At 36.6% G+C, this 17,282-nt stretch overlaps 1 protein-coding gene across 1 annotated transcript; it reads left to right on the top strand.

The window, feature by feature from the left end:
• The first annotated feature begins 2,009 nt into the window (after nucleotides 1-2,009).
• On the top strand, nucleotides 2,010-4,056 carry LOC123873180 (probable flavin-containing monoamine oxidase A). Its single transcript, XM_045917909.1, has one exon. The coding sequence runs from the start codon at nucleotides 2,206-2,208 to the stop codon at nucleotides 3,829-3,831; it is 1,626 nt and encodes a 541-aa protein (XP_045773865.1). The 5' UTR covers nucleotides 2,010-2,205; the 3' UTR covers nucleotides 3,832-4,056.
• Nucleotides 4,057-17,282: the final 13,226 nt, after the last annotated feature.

Genomic DNA, 17,282 nt, shown 5'->3' with positions numbered 1-17,282 from the left:
CCGGAAATCCGGAACGCCTGGTGGTTTGGCTGTGCACCAAATGGATAATGACCTTCCTCCACGCGGATTTAGATTTTTTAAGAATTCCAGTGGGAACGTTTTGATTTTCCGAGACAAAAAGTAGCCTATGACCTTCCTTGGGATGCAAGCTATCTCTGTAGGTACCTTAAATTGTCAAAAACATATCAAATTCAAATTCAAAATATTTTTATTCAATTAGACTTTTACAAGTTCTTTTGAATCGTCAAAAGCATCTACCACTGGTTCGGAATGCCTTTCCTACCAAGAGAACCAGCAAGAAACTCGGCGGTTGCTCTTTTCAAAGATTTGATATACAATATGTATATCGATGTATAGGATACATTGGTTGAAGAGTTCTGTGTTATAAGTGAAGTTGTATGTAATGTATGGCGATTAATTAAGTTAAACTATAAAGCGAAACGAGTTGAAACGTAATCACTACGTCATTACCGTGGCCCTGACTTAGACAGCGGTCTTGGGTCATTGCCACTCACTCTTCATTATAAATTGTAATGATTAGGTATGTTAAACACCCTACCAGGTAAAGATTCCTTAGAATAAAGGAATGGAGGGGCCATTGGAGGGACAGCAATGATATGTAAAACAAAATGTATTTATCAAACTAGACTACATAAAGATTTTTTAAAGTTGACTTCGATCTTAAAAAATAAAATAGGAAAAAGCTCGCAAAAATGAGATTTTTCCGATACAAATAAAAACATGACTTATTTTTAACCCCAGACCCAAAAAGAGGGGTGTTATAAGTTTGACGTGTGTATCTATGTATTTGTCTGTGGCATCGTAGCTCCTAAACTCCTCCTATGTAATGAACCGATTTTAATTTGGTTTTTTTTTTGTTTGAAAGGTGGCTTGATCGAGAGTGTTCTTAGCTATAATCCAAGAAAATAGGTTCAGCCGTTTGAAAGTTATCAGCTCTTTTCTAGTTACTGTAACCTTCAGTTGTCGGGGGTGTTATAAATTTTTAATTTACACTTGTAATAATATAGATTGAAATAACATCAACAATGTAGTAGACGCCGCCTACAGGTCCAGCAAAACAAGTGCCTGCGCCTAATCGTGGAAGCTCCGAGGTACGTGAGGAATGACGTCATCCATCGCGACCTCAAGACGCCCACCGTGGAGGAGTACGTCCGCACACTCGCGCGGCGCATGTTTGCGCGCGCGGACAACGGACCGTACGAACACCTCCACGGCATCGCTCCACTTATCCCTCGACCGCCGACCGGACGTCAACTACCTCGTGAGCTCCTGCGACCGCCATCCCCGGAGCGGCACGCAGCCGACCTAAGCGACGACGACTACGACGACGCAAGATCCACCGGATATGACCCCGTCTCCGCGCTCGACAGCGAACTCTAGCCGCCGCCGTCGCGCGGAGACCAATCCCGGACTAACAACACCGGATATACAAAGAAGCCCGTAGGGCCGTAAGCCAAGGTGGCAGGCCCTAGCCGGTGAAATCCCGGCTAAAAGATCACCACCAGGGTACAATGTTGCCCTGCGCCTCACCCGGGTAAGGAGGCCATGCCTCGAGGCCCGTACCCCCGCTTGGCCGTTCCGACCAAACGGAGAAGACCCGCACTACTACATCAACAATGCTCACAAACTAAAATTTAGTATATGCTCACAACATAGATGGCACCACATGTTTTATGTTTCGCGCTAAAGTGTAAGGGTGTGGCACAGATAAACCAATGTTACTCAACACAATAAGGTAGACAGACACACAGGCATACAGGCGAAAACGACCGCCCTAAGGGGCTTCGTTTCGCATTATTTTTGAAAGTGCATCTTTCACGATACACTAATATAAGACGTTTATTTTTAATATAAGATAAAGAAATAGTTACGAGTGTTATACATAGTACATACCATATAAGAACTCTTTGGTTTGTTATATTTGTAACAAGTTTTTTATATGTTTTTTTATTTTCATCAATCATCAAACAAAAACAAATTGTCAAGAATCTATAACAAATATAATATAGATATAGATATCTGACGTCATGGTCATCCATCATTCATTTCCTAAATTCCCTTATAAATTCAATATCCCAACATCCGAATCGAAGTAGAAACTATAGCATCTCAAGATCAATAACGTGTGCTTAGTAATCAATAATTTCCCTATTCTAATTAGTATATCAAATGTAGATAAATAATATGGTTAAACATACAAAAAGCTCGACATGGGAGAGTTCAACCAGTCATATCAAAGCAGATGTGATCATACTTGGCTGTAGTCTGCCTGGGTTTGTTACTGCGCATAAACTAAAGAAGCGATTCGGTGATACTGTGGATATAGTAGTTCTGGACTTAACTGGCAAAGAGATTGAATCTAAGTGCAATGTCGCCTTCCAGGAAGAACAGGAAGAAAGAGGGGAATATATACATAAAGGCACAGCTAAAGAACTAATAGAGAGCATTGGAAAGCACTATATAGCTGTCTACGCAAAGGAATTTAATGTCCCTATTCCAGATGCAGTAATCTCCCCAGAAAAATTAAAGACAAGCTTAAACAAATTGTTTGAATACAAAACAGGCGATACTGTAGAATGTACACAGGATTACCACGATTTCGACTATCTCAACATTCTGGAGAAGTTTGAATTGAACCAGTATCAAACATTACTAGACCAATATATGAAAGATCTTTTTCAAGCACATGCTATTGACAATGCATACGAACGAAAACAACTAATGTACTTCGATCAAACAACAATGGAAAAACATTTAAGTTACGCATTAATATTTGCGAACTCAAAAGATATTATGAGAAATATAGTAAATATAGTCTGTGGTGCACCAGCAACCATAGTATCTGTTCTTTTCTATTTACACCAGTGCTATAGGACAAGTGGTACGAGAAATCATTTAGACGGCAACAACACTAGGCTTCGTGAAAAGCTTTTAGGTCACTGTAGAAAACGTATTGCTAGCAAACTACAGAAAAGCGTCGCTGATATTACCGTGTCAGCGAAATCTATTAACAGAATAAGCTCATACTCAAATGAACAGGTTATATTAAGAAGTTTGAAAGGAGATACAAATTATGTTTGCAGTTTGTTGGCAATGGCGATGAAACCTGATGAACTGCTTAACATTGAGGTTGAAGCACAACTGCTTTACGACAATGAACTATCTATAACTGCTGCTATGAAAAAAGGTAGAGCAAAAAAGTTTCTAATTCAATACGAGGAAAGTTTTTGGCATCGTTTTGGTTACAGCGGTGATATATTAAGCGTTAAAGGACCTATTATTTGGGCTACAGAGCGTCCACAAATGTCTGCAACTGGTAGTTTAGAGAAATATGCTGCTTTGATTGGTTATTTGAAGGTTAAAGATGATGAAGATTCAAGAGAGGCGGTTATAAAACAATTAGTAAGACTTTTTGGTGATGAAGCAGCGACACCTGTTAGTTATAAAGAAACTGATATAGCTGATGTATACGTTCCAAAATGTGGGGATTTTATAGGCTTGCGACGTCTAACAGGTAGACCAAATCCTAAATATCTTGAATGGGGTGCTTTAGATATTTTTGCTGATGGAGACGTAGCGGCAGCATTAGAAGCTGGTCACACAGCTTATCTCCATTTAATAAGCTGCTTACGGCCACAAGCTATCACTTACGAGGATATAATTGCAGCTGAATGGCCGACTATTTTAAATGAGGATCCTTTGAGCAAATGGCTTGCGCAATTAACAATAACAAGCAGCATGCGGGCAATGGCATGTGCAGCTGCAGCTTATGTTGGTATCCGATTAATACAGTATTACATGCGGAAATGAAAAAATTAAATTGATCCCAGTAGAGGCAAATGCGTGTAGTGAATTTCAGTAAGAACTGCTTATAGACTCCAACATTAATTCCACTTTTGTTACAATTTTTGAAAATGTGTTTGTTCAAGAACTCTCAATTTTTTAATGCATACTTTATATGGTTTTTATTGATCTTGTTTTGATATTCAATGACTGTAATATTTTTTTCAATTAAAAAATGACACTAATAACTTTAATACGTATTAAAAAAAATATGTTTAATGAAACTTTCTACCTATTCTGTTAAATCCATACGTTTATTGTTGAGCTTATGAAAGAAACTATACCTACACTTACAATTAATAGGTAGGTAGGTAATAATCACACTAATTATAAAGGCGAAAGTTTGTATGTGTGTGTGTGTGTGTGTATGTTTGTTACTCCTTCACGTAAAAAATACGGGACGGATTTGGCTGTTTAGAATGGAGATAGATAATATCCTGGATTAAAATAGCCTATGTGCTATAGGCTATTTTTTATCCCGGAAAATCAAAGAGTTCCCACGGGATTTCGAAAAACCTAAATCCACGCGGGCGAAGTCGCGGGCATCGGCTAGTAATAATTAATTTGAAAGTGTGTTTGTTAGTTGGCTGGTTTTTCAATCACGTTACAGGTCGGCGTGATATTTTTTTAGGAAGTTAAGAGGAGTTCATTAGTAGCGGGCTTCAAACAAACGTATTTTTTGTTCTCATTTGAATATTAACCATGAATTTAAACTCAATTTTATGATTGGTTGATGAATATGCAGTTCTAGGACCATATTATTATCTGTGTCTGTGGTTTGCCATATTTCCGTTACCCAGAGTTTTCCAAGTTATATATTTTTGTGTTATGTTTGTTTGATATCCTTATGAGAACCAAAGTATATTTTTATAGAAAACGCTCGAGAGTGCACTAGAAAAACTTTTCTTAAAGACATGGACAAAGGCTACTTTTAATCTCGGAAAATCAATGAGTTTCCACGGGATTTTTAAATCTCTACCTTCTCAAACTGCATCATCACTTACCACCAGGTGAGATCGCAGTCAAGGACTAGCTTGTAGAGGAACTTAAAAAAAACTTAGTAATAATATAATGTAAAAATACCGTAAGCTTTACAAAATACCTAGTGATGATCAAAATGACTTTATCATCAAATTATGAAGTCAAGAATCGTATCGGCCACGCTAGGACAATCTTAAACGTGCCCTAATATAGGCCAGTCGTATGCAGATCGGAAGCGACCTTTAAGAAGACCAAGGGTGCCAATAATAGGGTCAAGTTTGATTGATTTGATAGCTATGACGCTATGAGGAAGATAAGCAATAAGTAGGCAAGGTACCTACCTATAATTTTCTTTATCAAAGACTATCTGATACCCGCGACTTAGTTCGCGTGGATGTAGGTTTTTTAAAATTCCCGTGGGAACTCTTTGATTTTCCGGGATAAAAATTAGCCTATGTGCTAATCCAGGTTATAATCTATCTCCATTCTAAATTTCAGCCCAATCCGTCCAGTAGTTTTTGCTTGAAGGAGTAACAAACATACACACACACACACACACACACACACACACACACACACACATACACACACATACACACACACACATACAAACTTTCTCCTCTTAATATTAGTGTGATGTGATTTTTGAGGCATTCGTCCAAAATATAGTTTCTTTGCTCTTTTTCTTCTTAGTTCTATTTTTTTCACTTAAAAGTAACTTTCAAAAACCAATAAATAAGTCTATAATGCTTTATACCACAAAACTCCATCATGCAGTAGGAATTCTATGAGAAATGCCGTAATTAAACGCCTGACGAACTGAGTATTCTATTTCAATAAACTGCTACAATTGCTATGATTTTATGTAAGGCGCAATATTTTTATAGCGCACGAATTTGTCTATTATAAGAGTTGTCTATCTAGAATTTTATAACATCTTTGAAAAACTAAATGTCTAGAATAGCTCTAATGTATTTAAGACCTAAGTAATATTTTGTATCATACAGGTTAAAAAATGGTAAGTAAAGAATTAGGTGGATAAAAAGATTAAATTGATAAGATAATGATCATAATTTATGGAATTTGAAAACTTCTGCGCCTAACTAAACTGCTTTATGTGAATGATGAATGAAGTAATTAATTTTATTCATGTATCAATAAAAGGACCTAACTAACAGGGTGCTATGGCAGAAATGTACCTATTTAACCTTCAAACTCCGGAACCACAGTTTTTGAGCAAAACCTGAAGTAATCGCGAACGAGGAAGAGGAAACTGATTGTTTTCTATCACTCCGCACCACTGGCCACGCGGTTGCAAAAAGACGTTATTATTTAGTTGGATGAGTTTGTACGCGATTGTCAAAAGATTATCCGGACATTCTCACATGTTTCCGGGTGTTTTTGCTATGGTATTTTTTGATTGAGGACTCCTTACTATTTAAAATCTCCAACACTTTGAAAGAGGAACCCTCTTGTTTGGAAGAAACTCTCCTTGGAAGAAAGAACATCATTGCACCCTTGAGGACATTCAAACTACCAGTACGAAACAACTTTCCTCTACCGCTAAATCAAAAACTATTACGCATAAAAATAAATAAAAATCTGTTTCAGAATGTAGATTTGAAAATTGAAAATACTAAATTATTTGTTCACGAACACATTAATATTTTTTGTGATGTAACCACAAATTCACGGTTTTCGGATTTTTTCCTTTAGGTACTTGTGCTATAAGACCTACCTTCCTGCCAACTTTCATGATTCCAGGTCAACGGGAAGTTCCCTATAGGTTTTCTTGACAGACAGACGGACAGATGGACAAACGGACAGACAGACAACAAGGTGATCCTATAAGGGTTCCGTTTTTCCTTTTGAGGTACGGAACCCTAAAAAAGAGGGCATCCTAGTATCCTTGACGTTTCTATAAATAATAGTATATGGAACTTAACGCCTTTAGTACATAGACAAGATGTATCATGTAGGCATAGACAAAGACTGGCACAGTCGCACGCGGTATGTATCCACTTGCTTTAATGGTGAAGGAATTCTTAGTGAGAAAAACTGCATGCCTGAAGTGAGAATTCTCCATAATGTTCTCAAAAGCCTCAATGTTAGAGCCTCAATAGCTCAACCGGTAAAGGAGTGGACTGAAAACCGAAAGGTTCAAACCCCGCCCGTTGCACTATTGTCCCTGAAGCTTAGTTGGAGAGGAAAGGGGAATATTAGTCATTTAACATGGCTAATATTCTTTAAAAAAACAAAAAGTGAATGAAGTCTGTCAATCCGCACTATATGCCAGCGTCGTCTGGTAGACTATGGCCAAACATTTCTTATTCTTGGGTTTCTTATTCTTTCGTTCTCAGTAGTGAGCTGGCAATGGGTTAATCATGATGATGATGATAGATTCGACTCCACTCGCCGCGATCTGCATCGGTGTCTAAATGCTAGAGGTCCAAAAACTAAAATTAATGAATAAACTAGTGCGTAGGTAGGTACCTACTCAACCATAATTACCTACTCCATATTATCACGATGCGCTATAATATTAGTGGGTCAAAATCACGTCACAATACGTGTTACGTAGGTACCATGTGTCGTATGAACTTACTAACAGCATAGGAATGACGTGTTGTATAACAAATAATAACAATACTTTCCATCGGACCTGATTGAATTTAATTAATTGTTGACTTGCCTTTACACAAGTTTGAAAAATCGATTAAAAGTATGCTCCTGAAAAAAGCATATATGCGAAATAGGCTTGCAGCTATTACACATAGCTGCAAGCCTATTTCGCATATATTGAATACCTATTTACTAAAAAGAGCAGCCGCTGAGTTTCTTGCAGGTTCTTTTCATCTTCTTTTCTCGGGACATAGGAAGGGTAGCGGTAAATTCAGTGACTATTCAAAAGCACTTATAATACTTAAAAGTTTATTTTCATGAAAAAAATATTTTTTACCCCCGACCCATAAAAGGGGCGTTATAAGTGTGACGTGTGTATCTGTGTATGTGTGTATCTGTGTATCTGTCTGTGGCATCGTAGCTCCTAAACGAATGAACCGATTTTAATTTAGTTTTTTTTTATTTGAAAGGTGGCTTGATCGAGAGTGTTCTTAGCTATAATCAAATAAAATCGGTTCAGCTGTTTGAAAGTTATCAGCTCTTTTCTAGTTTTCTTATAAGTAGAGGTTTTTATGTCGGTGGATTTTTAAAATTCGAGTTATTTAATTTATATCTAACCCATTTATTATGCGTTGCAATGAGAATCGTGTCTTCCACATACTGTACGTTGATGGCACCAAACCAGAAAACTTCACGCAAATGCCAACAACCACTGTACAAGATTTGAACTCAATCGAATGAACAATGTGCGAACAGATACCTACCTAGGTATAATCTCGCTTTGCGAAATTTCCATCGCGCGAATTTTCCGCAGAGTTCTATACCTAATATGGAAATTTGGATACGTTCTAGAAATCTATGATAGTGGTTTTTCATATTTCTGTAAAAATGCTATATATTTATCTATCCCACACCGGGTTAGCGCGGGCGATCCCCACCCCGATGGCCATCTCGACCTGTCGCGTACTATAGGTGCCTATTTCAAAAGTCCAATATCTCTAGTTACCTGGTAATCCATGTAATTACCACAGAGTAGGTACCATGGTAGATCCCAAGTAACACAAAAGTGCTGCATATCAACTGAATCACTGTCCACGTTGGAAACTTTAGCTCCAAAACATGTTATATACGAGCTGAATAATATCTGAATAATAGCATCCTCAGAAGATATAACTCTGATTTGGGCACAAATTATGCAGCAACTAGCTGATTAACTGCATTATATAAGCATTTAATAAGCATTAACAAAGGTAACATTCGTCCCAAGAGCTGAACATTGGCTGATAAAGAGAGTGTGTGCTACCTATTATGCAGCTCAAACAACAAATAAGCACCCTTTTTACGCTTTTATGCAGGTAAAAGAGCACGAGCGGCGAAATTGTGAATAAATATTACTCCATATATTCCTTAACATCACACTATCTTGATATTCTGCTTGTGCGCAAACCATCATAATATAATCACAATGTGACATTTCTATAATGGAAGTAAAAAGTTAATTCATTTTTGGTAAGTAGAACTTGTATTTGTTATTAGTGCCTGTTTGATGGGGAAAGCAAGTTTATTGTCAAATATCATATACTTTTAGACCAAAATTTTCACGCGCCCTCGAAATATAACTGTTTACTTGGAAAACCTATTATAAAATGGATAGTAATATTACAAAAATGCCAGCAATTTCTTTGAATTTTTACGCTTATGCTAATAAGCTTTTACGTATAAATAACTAAACATCTTTTTCAAGTCCAATAGATAGACAAAATAAAAATAAATAGTAAATAAATAATAAATATTGTAATTTAGAACATAGAAAATGGTGGGCAAGCAATGTGATCCGTAATAATGCCAAATAAATGCTTTAAGGGCTATAATGAGGTGCTAGGGGTATATTAATCAGCAAAAAGCTGATACGAGTAGTTCTTGTGTCTAATAAGTCAGCCATAGATTGATGTACAGCTGAATAGTTGGTAACATTACGCAAAGCTATTAGCATTACGGTTAGCTTTTAGGGGTCCGTGGTGAACGTTTTTACATGAGTAAATAAGTCAGTACTTATTTTATTTCTTTCTTTCTTTCGTTCTTTTATCTTTAGTTTTTAATACTTATTATAACTTTATTTCTCAGGGTAATTCACAAGTGAACTTATTCGACATTTGCACTTTAAGTGGAAATGTCGAATAAGTTCACTTGCACATTCACAGACATTTGCACTTTAAGTGCAAATGTATTCTGCTCTCAGCAAGAGCAACAAGCAACAGAGCACCTGTCACAAGTGATCAGCTCGAAAACCATGAAGACTCTGATGGCTAATCAAGCTTTAATTTTAAATAAATGCTATCTTTAAGCAATTTTTCCATTTCAATAATAAAATTTTCCAAATAAGCGTCTAATCTTTTCATTTTGCCTATTTCGAAATAAATGCCAATGACAAAAGGTCTGAAAAAAGGATTCTTAAAAACGTTGAAAAGTATAGGCCAAAACTCGTTTTTAGAACTCTTAAAGAAAAGAACTCTTAACTCTTAAAGAAGAAGATAAACCGTATTTCACTAGTTCTTATTCTTTTTTCCACATTTTCTACAACAACCCTATAATTTACTAGGGTTCCGTACCTCAAAAGGAAAAACGGAACCCTTATAGGATCACTTTGTTGTCTGTCTCTTTGTCCATCTGTCTGTCTGTCTGTCTGTCGTGCCTGTCAAGAAACCCTATAGGATACTTTCCGTTGACCTAGAATCATGTTTGGCAGGTAGGAAGGTCTTATAGCACAAGTAAAGGAATTAATCCGAAAACTGAATTTTTGGTTACATCATAAAAAAATTAAAATGTGTTCAAAACAAATAATTACTTACCTAGTAGGTATTTTAAATTTTCAAAGTAAGATAACTTTACCAAGTGGAGTATCATATAAAAGGAGTTTACCTGTACTTTCTGAAACAGATTAATATTCATTTTTATGCATAATAGTTTTTGATTTACCGTGCAAAATGTAGGAAAATATACCCGAGTACGGAACCCTCAGCGCGAGTCTGACTCGCACTTGTCCGGTTTTTATAACGCTGACAATATAAATGATATAGGTACAAGTACGGCGAGGCGCTGAAAAAGAACTTTTCAGGATCTTAAATAACTCCATTAGCAGATTAAATGACTACGGGAGTACAATTATTCAGCCCAAGTAGGACAAAGGGTTACAAGTGAATAGCTTTATACCTGTTTGCTGTAATTTAACACCATATACGTCCACCCAAAGGGATCATGTGGGCTAGATAAGTGCAGATATAAGAGTGCGTATAACAGCTGATTAACAGAGCTCTCTCCGTCACTTACTCCATACAATCGTAGTTCCCATTTCATTTGAATATTAAGCAACCAAAGTCCATGAAATTTTGCAGACATAGTCTAGAAACTAATATCTGTGTCTGTGGTGTTTTAGATTTTTCTAAAAATATGTAGTTTTAAAATTACAGGGGCTCAAAGATTTGTATTTTTCTTTAAAAAAAGGCCCAACTTTGTGCTCGTTTTTCTAGACAACGAAGCAATTTAATGAAATTTGGAAAAACCACAGACCTAGAAAATTTAATGAATATTATGTAGTAAAAAAATTATCGTTATATATTTTATATTGTTATAATTATGTGGGAACTACGAAAACCAGAAATTACACCCAGAAATCTTGAAAATTTCGTGCTGTCTCGATTTGTGCAAGCGGGGTGGTGAAGTGCGGGGGACGACACGTGAAACTGACAGAAACTGACAGTCTAAACACACGGGCCACATTTAGACTGCACCCAACTCCAAACTTGTCGATAGGTCTAACTAAATACACTGGTACATTTCAACTTGTGTTAGACGTATGCGTTACCTACTCAGACGTTGCCTGTAGATAAAAATATGTCTCATGTTTGCTGGCAATAGCGCATGCATCAAACCCTGCAAGTTGCAACTCTCTTGCAACCTATTCCTCACGCAAGACGCACAGCTTTAATATTATAATTTTTGACAATGCCATATGCTATATGTAATGCCATATCACAGGTCACTCTCTGATTTATTGCTAACAATTTACTTCCAAATGCAAAGAAATCTAAGTGTGTTGAATTCACACTGCCCAATACCAGGACCTTAAATGACATAAATTCATTGATAAATAATCATGTGTTGAAAATAAAGGAGAACCCTGTGTTTCTCGGTATAATGTTAGATGCAAAGCTTCTATGGAACACCCACATATCAACACTTGATGGTAAACTCAGCTCTGCTGCTTACACTGTTAGAAAAATTCGACAGGTACTGACGTGGAAACTGAAAAAATTGTATATTTTGCCTATTTTCACTGTATTATGTCTTACGGACTCTTGCTATGAGATAAAGCGGTAGAAATTGAGAAAAAAATGTATTACAGAAAAGGACAGGACGTGCAATTTATAATTTAAAACCGCGCGCTGCCATACAATAAAAATATAAGGAAATAAGTATCTTATCTATTATCTTATAGTAGCTTCTAAATATATTTACAACTAGCTAATGCCCGCAGCTTCGCTCGCGTGGATTTAGGTTTTTAAAAATCCCGATCCTTTCATTTCCCAGAACAAAAGTTGCCTCTCCGTAATAGCCCGTCCCCGGGATGCAACTTGTTTCTGTATCACGTAAGAATATTTAAACGGATGATCCTTTTCAAATCCCGAGGGATCACCAGGATTTAGGAATGCAATTTCTTACAGCATCAGGGTTGAGGTCAACGACAAAGTGTTTACTTGGTATAGATACCTTCAATATCAATTAATAATCGACACTTTTTAAATCCCATTAGCTTTAGTAGTCAGGTCCACTGCAACATCAGGATTGAGGAGTTGGAATCCAAATTTTTTATAGAACAATGTCGCAAACTTTCTTTATCGATTAAAAAAACTACCCAAAATTACGCAGTTAGGTTACCTGCCAAATTTCATGGTTTTGAGTCAACGGGAAGTACCCTAGAGGTTTTCTTGACACACACGACAGACAGAGAGATAGACAACAAAGTGATCCTATAAGAGTTCCGTTTTTAATTTTGTGGTACGAAACCCTAGAAAACGTAGGAACGGTATTCCGAACCAGTGGTAAATTTTGCTGACCATCCAAAAACACTTTGAAGTTTACCTAAAAGTTTACAGGAATAAAAATTTATCATTGTATTCCATTCCATTTCATTCTATTCCATTCTGTTCAAAGATAAATAGATAATAAAAATATTTGTCACCGAAACAATAATTTACGATACATCAACCAATATCAATTTTACTGATGACAATCTGACTATTACCAAAGTGAACGACTACTATAATATCTATTATATACGACTAACATAATATGTATTATAAATTGTGTGCCGTTTGCATTCTCACTAGGTTCTCATTAAGTTTGTTTTATTTGGTTAAACTTTCTGGCATTTATATTGTTATGACGTTTAATTGGCAAACAGTCTGTTTATTGGCTGAAACTCAAAAATTCAGCCAATCACAACAAAGAAAATATTGTAATAATGATTGATGCAGCTTTCTGTAATTGAAAACAAAATATTTGACATTAACTTGAATGTGACAGTGTTTTCCGAATAGGGTTGCCAGAGGCCCCGTATTTTACTGGTTACCCCGTATTTCAGGATATACAAACCTGTAATTATGAAAATAAAATACGGGGCAAATAAAACTAAATATTTTTAGGGTTCCGTAACTCAAAAGCAAAAAAGAACTCTTATAGGATCACTTCGTTGTCTGTCAGTCTGTCAGTCTTTCCGTCTGTCCGTCTGTCCATCTGTCCTTCTATCCGTCTGTCATGTGTTCATGAACAAATATTAGTATTTTCAATTTTCAAAGTAAGATAACTACATATATCAAGTGGGTTATCATATGAAAGGGCTTTACCTGTTCATTCTAAAACAGATTTTTATTTATTTTTATGCATATTTTTTTAATGCATAACAGTTTTTGATTTATTTTATTTTATTTTATTCCTTTATTTGTAAACAACAGCGGTACAATTAATATAATTTTACATTTTAAACTATATAAAAATAAGGCCAAATGGGTTTACAATATATGAGTATGATTACAGTTAACATAAAAGAGATTATAAATTATAACAGAACTAAGCGAGTGTTAGTGTGTATGTGTGTGTGTGTGTGTGTGTGTGTATGTGTGTGTGTGTGTGTGCGCGCGCGCGCATGTGTGTGTGTGTGATTATAGATATTAACATAAATATTATAATTCATAAATAGTAGTTTTATAATATCATAAATACATAGTTACATATTATTATTTTTCTGATGCAGTTTAATTATTTCTTTTTTTAATTGTATTTTGGATAGGTGGAAAAGGTCAAAATCTGAGTAAGTTTTATTGTAAGTTCGCGCCAGGCGTAGAAGTACGGAGTTTTGGGCGTAGTTTGTATTGGATTTCGGTACGCAAAGTAGCTGAGGTTTACGAGGCCTAAAGGAGCGAGTGTTGAATGAGAAAGCTGACAGCAGGCTAGGACAGTCAATTTGTCCAGTCAAAATAGCTTGTAGCAACATCATGTCACTTTGGTTTCTTCTAAGTTCCAGTGTATTTGTGTAAATTTGTGTAAATGTTGTGTAAATTTCTCGAGTAAAATGTCGGAAAAAGTACCCGAATACGGAACCCTCGGTGCGTGGGTCTGACTCGCACTTGGCCGGTTTTTTACAAATTCAGCAGGAGCTGGCTGGCGAAATTAAACACTGACGTTATGTCCAGTAGAAAGAATATTTTCCTTTTGCGGCAATGCGTAGCCGAAACCCACTCGATATTGATCATGGTCGTAGCCAAGGCGGCGGGGCTTGGTTTGAGGATGTAAGCCTTTTTTTATACAAGTTAGCCCGTGACTTTAATCTTTTCTAGTGGTAAGTGATGATGCAGTCTAATTTCTTGGCCGTTAGGGCCATACTAACCACATAACTAGCCATGACCGAAGCCTCCCACCAGACCAGAAATTTTGAAATGGCGACTGCGCCTGGGAAGCCGTCAAAAACCTAAGCCTAAAATAATACTTACACTATTTCTTGCATTTGCTTACTAATTTTTTTTTGGAAATATATCAAACATTTCGCGCTCACTTCACTCGCGCTTTGAATTTCTATTACTTGGTGTAAACCCAGCAATTTCGTTTGCATGAATTTAGATTTTTAAAAATTCCGTGGGGGATTTTCCGGGCTAAAAAGCCGCCTAAAAAAAAATGTCTGGGATGCAAGTTACCTCTGAATAGTAAGTACCAAAATTTTGGTAAAGAAGATGGGCCGTGAAAGGGTAACAAATAGATAGGCAAATAGATATACTGTCGTATTTGTAATTTTAGTATGGATAGGAAGCTTTAAAAATAAAATCTTGCTATGGCTACACTCGTTTCCCTTTCACTTTAATTTTTCTGTATTGAACCAAAAACACTTACGCTCACTGCGCTCGCGCTTTTTTATTGTTGTATTTTATCTCACTGTCAAATTGAAAGGCGAAATTCCACTAACCAGGTAATTAGCTCATAAAGTTGAGCGAATGTTTTTTTCCTCATGACAGGATTCAGTTCCGGCCCTAATAAAACCTCTCCCGCAATCGATTCCTGGCTACGGCCATAGTATTGATACTGTGAAGGTGGAATTACAAATTAAATGTAATTTTAAGTTGAAATGAAAAGATTGTATGCATGAAATGTATAACATTTTGCTTTACAAAACTAAGAGTTTTTAAAAGCTATTTAAATAAATAAATCTTTTATTTAAAACCACATTGCAAACATACAAAACTTACAAATAAACTGAAATATCTAAATAGGCTTTCCATGCATTTCAGAGAGAACCACCGCCTATTTCTTCAAATACTTCAAATTTTCAAATTTCTTCAAATCTAAACCCCGTATTTTTGATGGTGGTAGCCTGTAAATCAAAAAGAGGCAGGTGGCAACCCTACTTCGACCTAGACAGAATGAAAAATTGTTTTCATTACTCGGTATGCCTACTGCCATAGTGTGACAGAAAGTGTGACGGTAGTTGTGACCTCTGATTGGCCGACTCTCTTTCACTATTTGCTAAAATTGATGATTGCAACAACAATTTTTTCTTTTTTGTAATCGAAAACAGAACACGGACGTCAAACAGGTTGACTAATTGCAATCATTTCTGACCGGCTAACATTGTTCCGCTAGTGGCTCAAACTCACTATCGCAGCAAGAACATGGTAAATTCAGCCAATCACAGCAATTTGAAATTTGGTTATCACAAATGTACCGATCTAGGAACCGAGAATGCACGAACCAGGGCAGATAGAGATAAGAACAATAATATCATACGTAGGAAATCGACGGGGGATCGTTGACAACGATAGCCTTAAAACTGTGAAAGTTCAACTATATGCAGCATGAAGCGTTAATAGAATTCACAGAGTAACTGATAGCTTTATAATAATTCACATATGCTCAGTTAAAATGCAAACATTTGAAAGATACACTTGTGACCTTTTATTCAGAAAATAGCTTAGTTTGAGTCCATAAAAATACTTTATTGTAGCTGAAAGTACTGAAACTTGCTAAAAGCTGAATAACATGACCTGCGCACCTGATAGTAACGCTCGCAACATTACAGCGGTGTCTTCGTGGTACTTAGTAAAGTCAATGTACAGGAGAAAGCGTAACAGTAGGCTTTTACAGTAACGGTGGACTCTAATAAGTCTTCATAAACGCTTAAAGTACCGATGTGGACCTCATGTGACATCTTTTAATGCAGTTTTGTGTTACTTGGGATACCACTGTAGGTACCACGGTAGATACCACAGTAGGTACTATATAAGTAGGTACCCCAGTAGGTAGGTACCACAGTAGGTAGGTACCCCAGTAGGTAGGTACCACAGTAGGTAGGTACCACAGTAGGTAGGTACCACAGTAGGTAGGTACCACAGTAGGTAGGTACCACAGTAGGTAGGTACCACAGTAGGTAGGTACCACAGTAGGTAGGTACCACAGTAGGTAGGTACCACAGTAGGTAGGTACCACAGTAGGTAGGTACCACAGTAGGTAGGTACCACAGTAGGTAGGTACCACAGTAGGTAGGTACCACAGTAGGTAGGTACCACAGTAGGTAGGTACCACAGTAGGTAGGTAGGTACATAGGCACAAGTACCTAATGGTAGGTACCATCCACCCTAAGTAGAGCCATTATCAAACTTAAAAGGCATGCCATCATGCGTATTGTGTACGTTTTGGTATTTTATGCAATTTTCCATGAAATCATTGTTATGCATTGATGAACTTTTTTACCATGAAGGACAACGACCACAGAAATCCCATCCCAGAAACGACACTGGTCCGATTCGATTAGAAATGCTTATTATTTACGAACTAACTAATAGTCAACGGCTTCTCTTGGCGAAAATAATATAAAACCTGTTTTATATTATTAATTATTCCTCTCCCGTAGGATTTTTTTGAAATCTAGCCTTACTACTTATTTACATTATAAATGGAACCTCTGTGCAGCTTTCTAGGTCCAGGGAAATGCATTTTATCCCGGAAAATCAAAGAGTTCCCAAAATCCTAGAACGCGCATGAAGTCGCGGGCTAGTATATTATTAGACCTTTCTAATACAAGAAAGGTCTAGTAAAAAGGATAACTAGTTTTTCCTTAATTAGGCCTTTCTAATATTACAAAGGTCTAAGATATACCTACTAGTCTTTTATACTTTTCTGGGAGGTACTTTCTGCCCAAACTGAAAATTCAAACACTTTTTCAAGTCGTCGTCTTATCGTGGTCGTAACATGTAAACTATTATGTTATTCTT

The sequence above is a fragment of the Maniola jurtina genome, chromosome 2, assembly GCF_905333055.1.
Source record: "Maniola jurtina chromosome 2, ilManJurt1.1, whole genome shotgun sequence".
NCBI classification, from domain to species: Eukaryota; Metazoa; Arthropoda; class Insecta; order Lepidoptera; family Nymphalidae; genus Maniola; species Maniola jurtina.
Note: the sequence above shows the minus strand (reverse complement) of the source record. Positions and strands in the feature narration are given on the sequence as shown.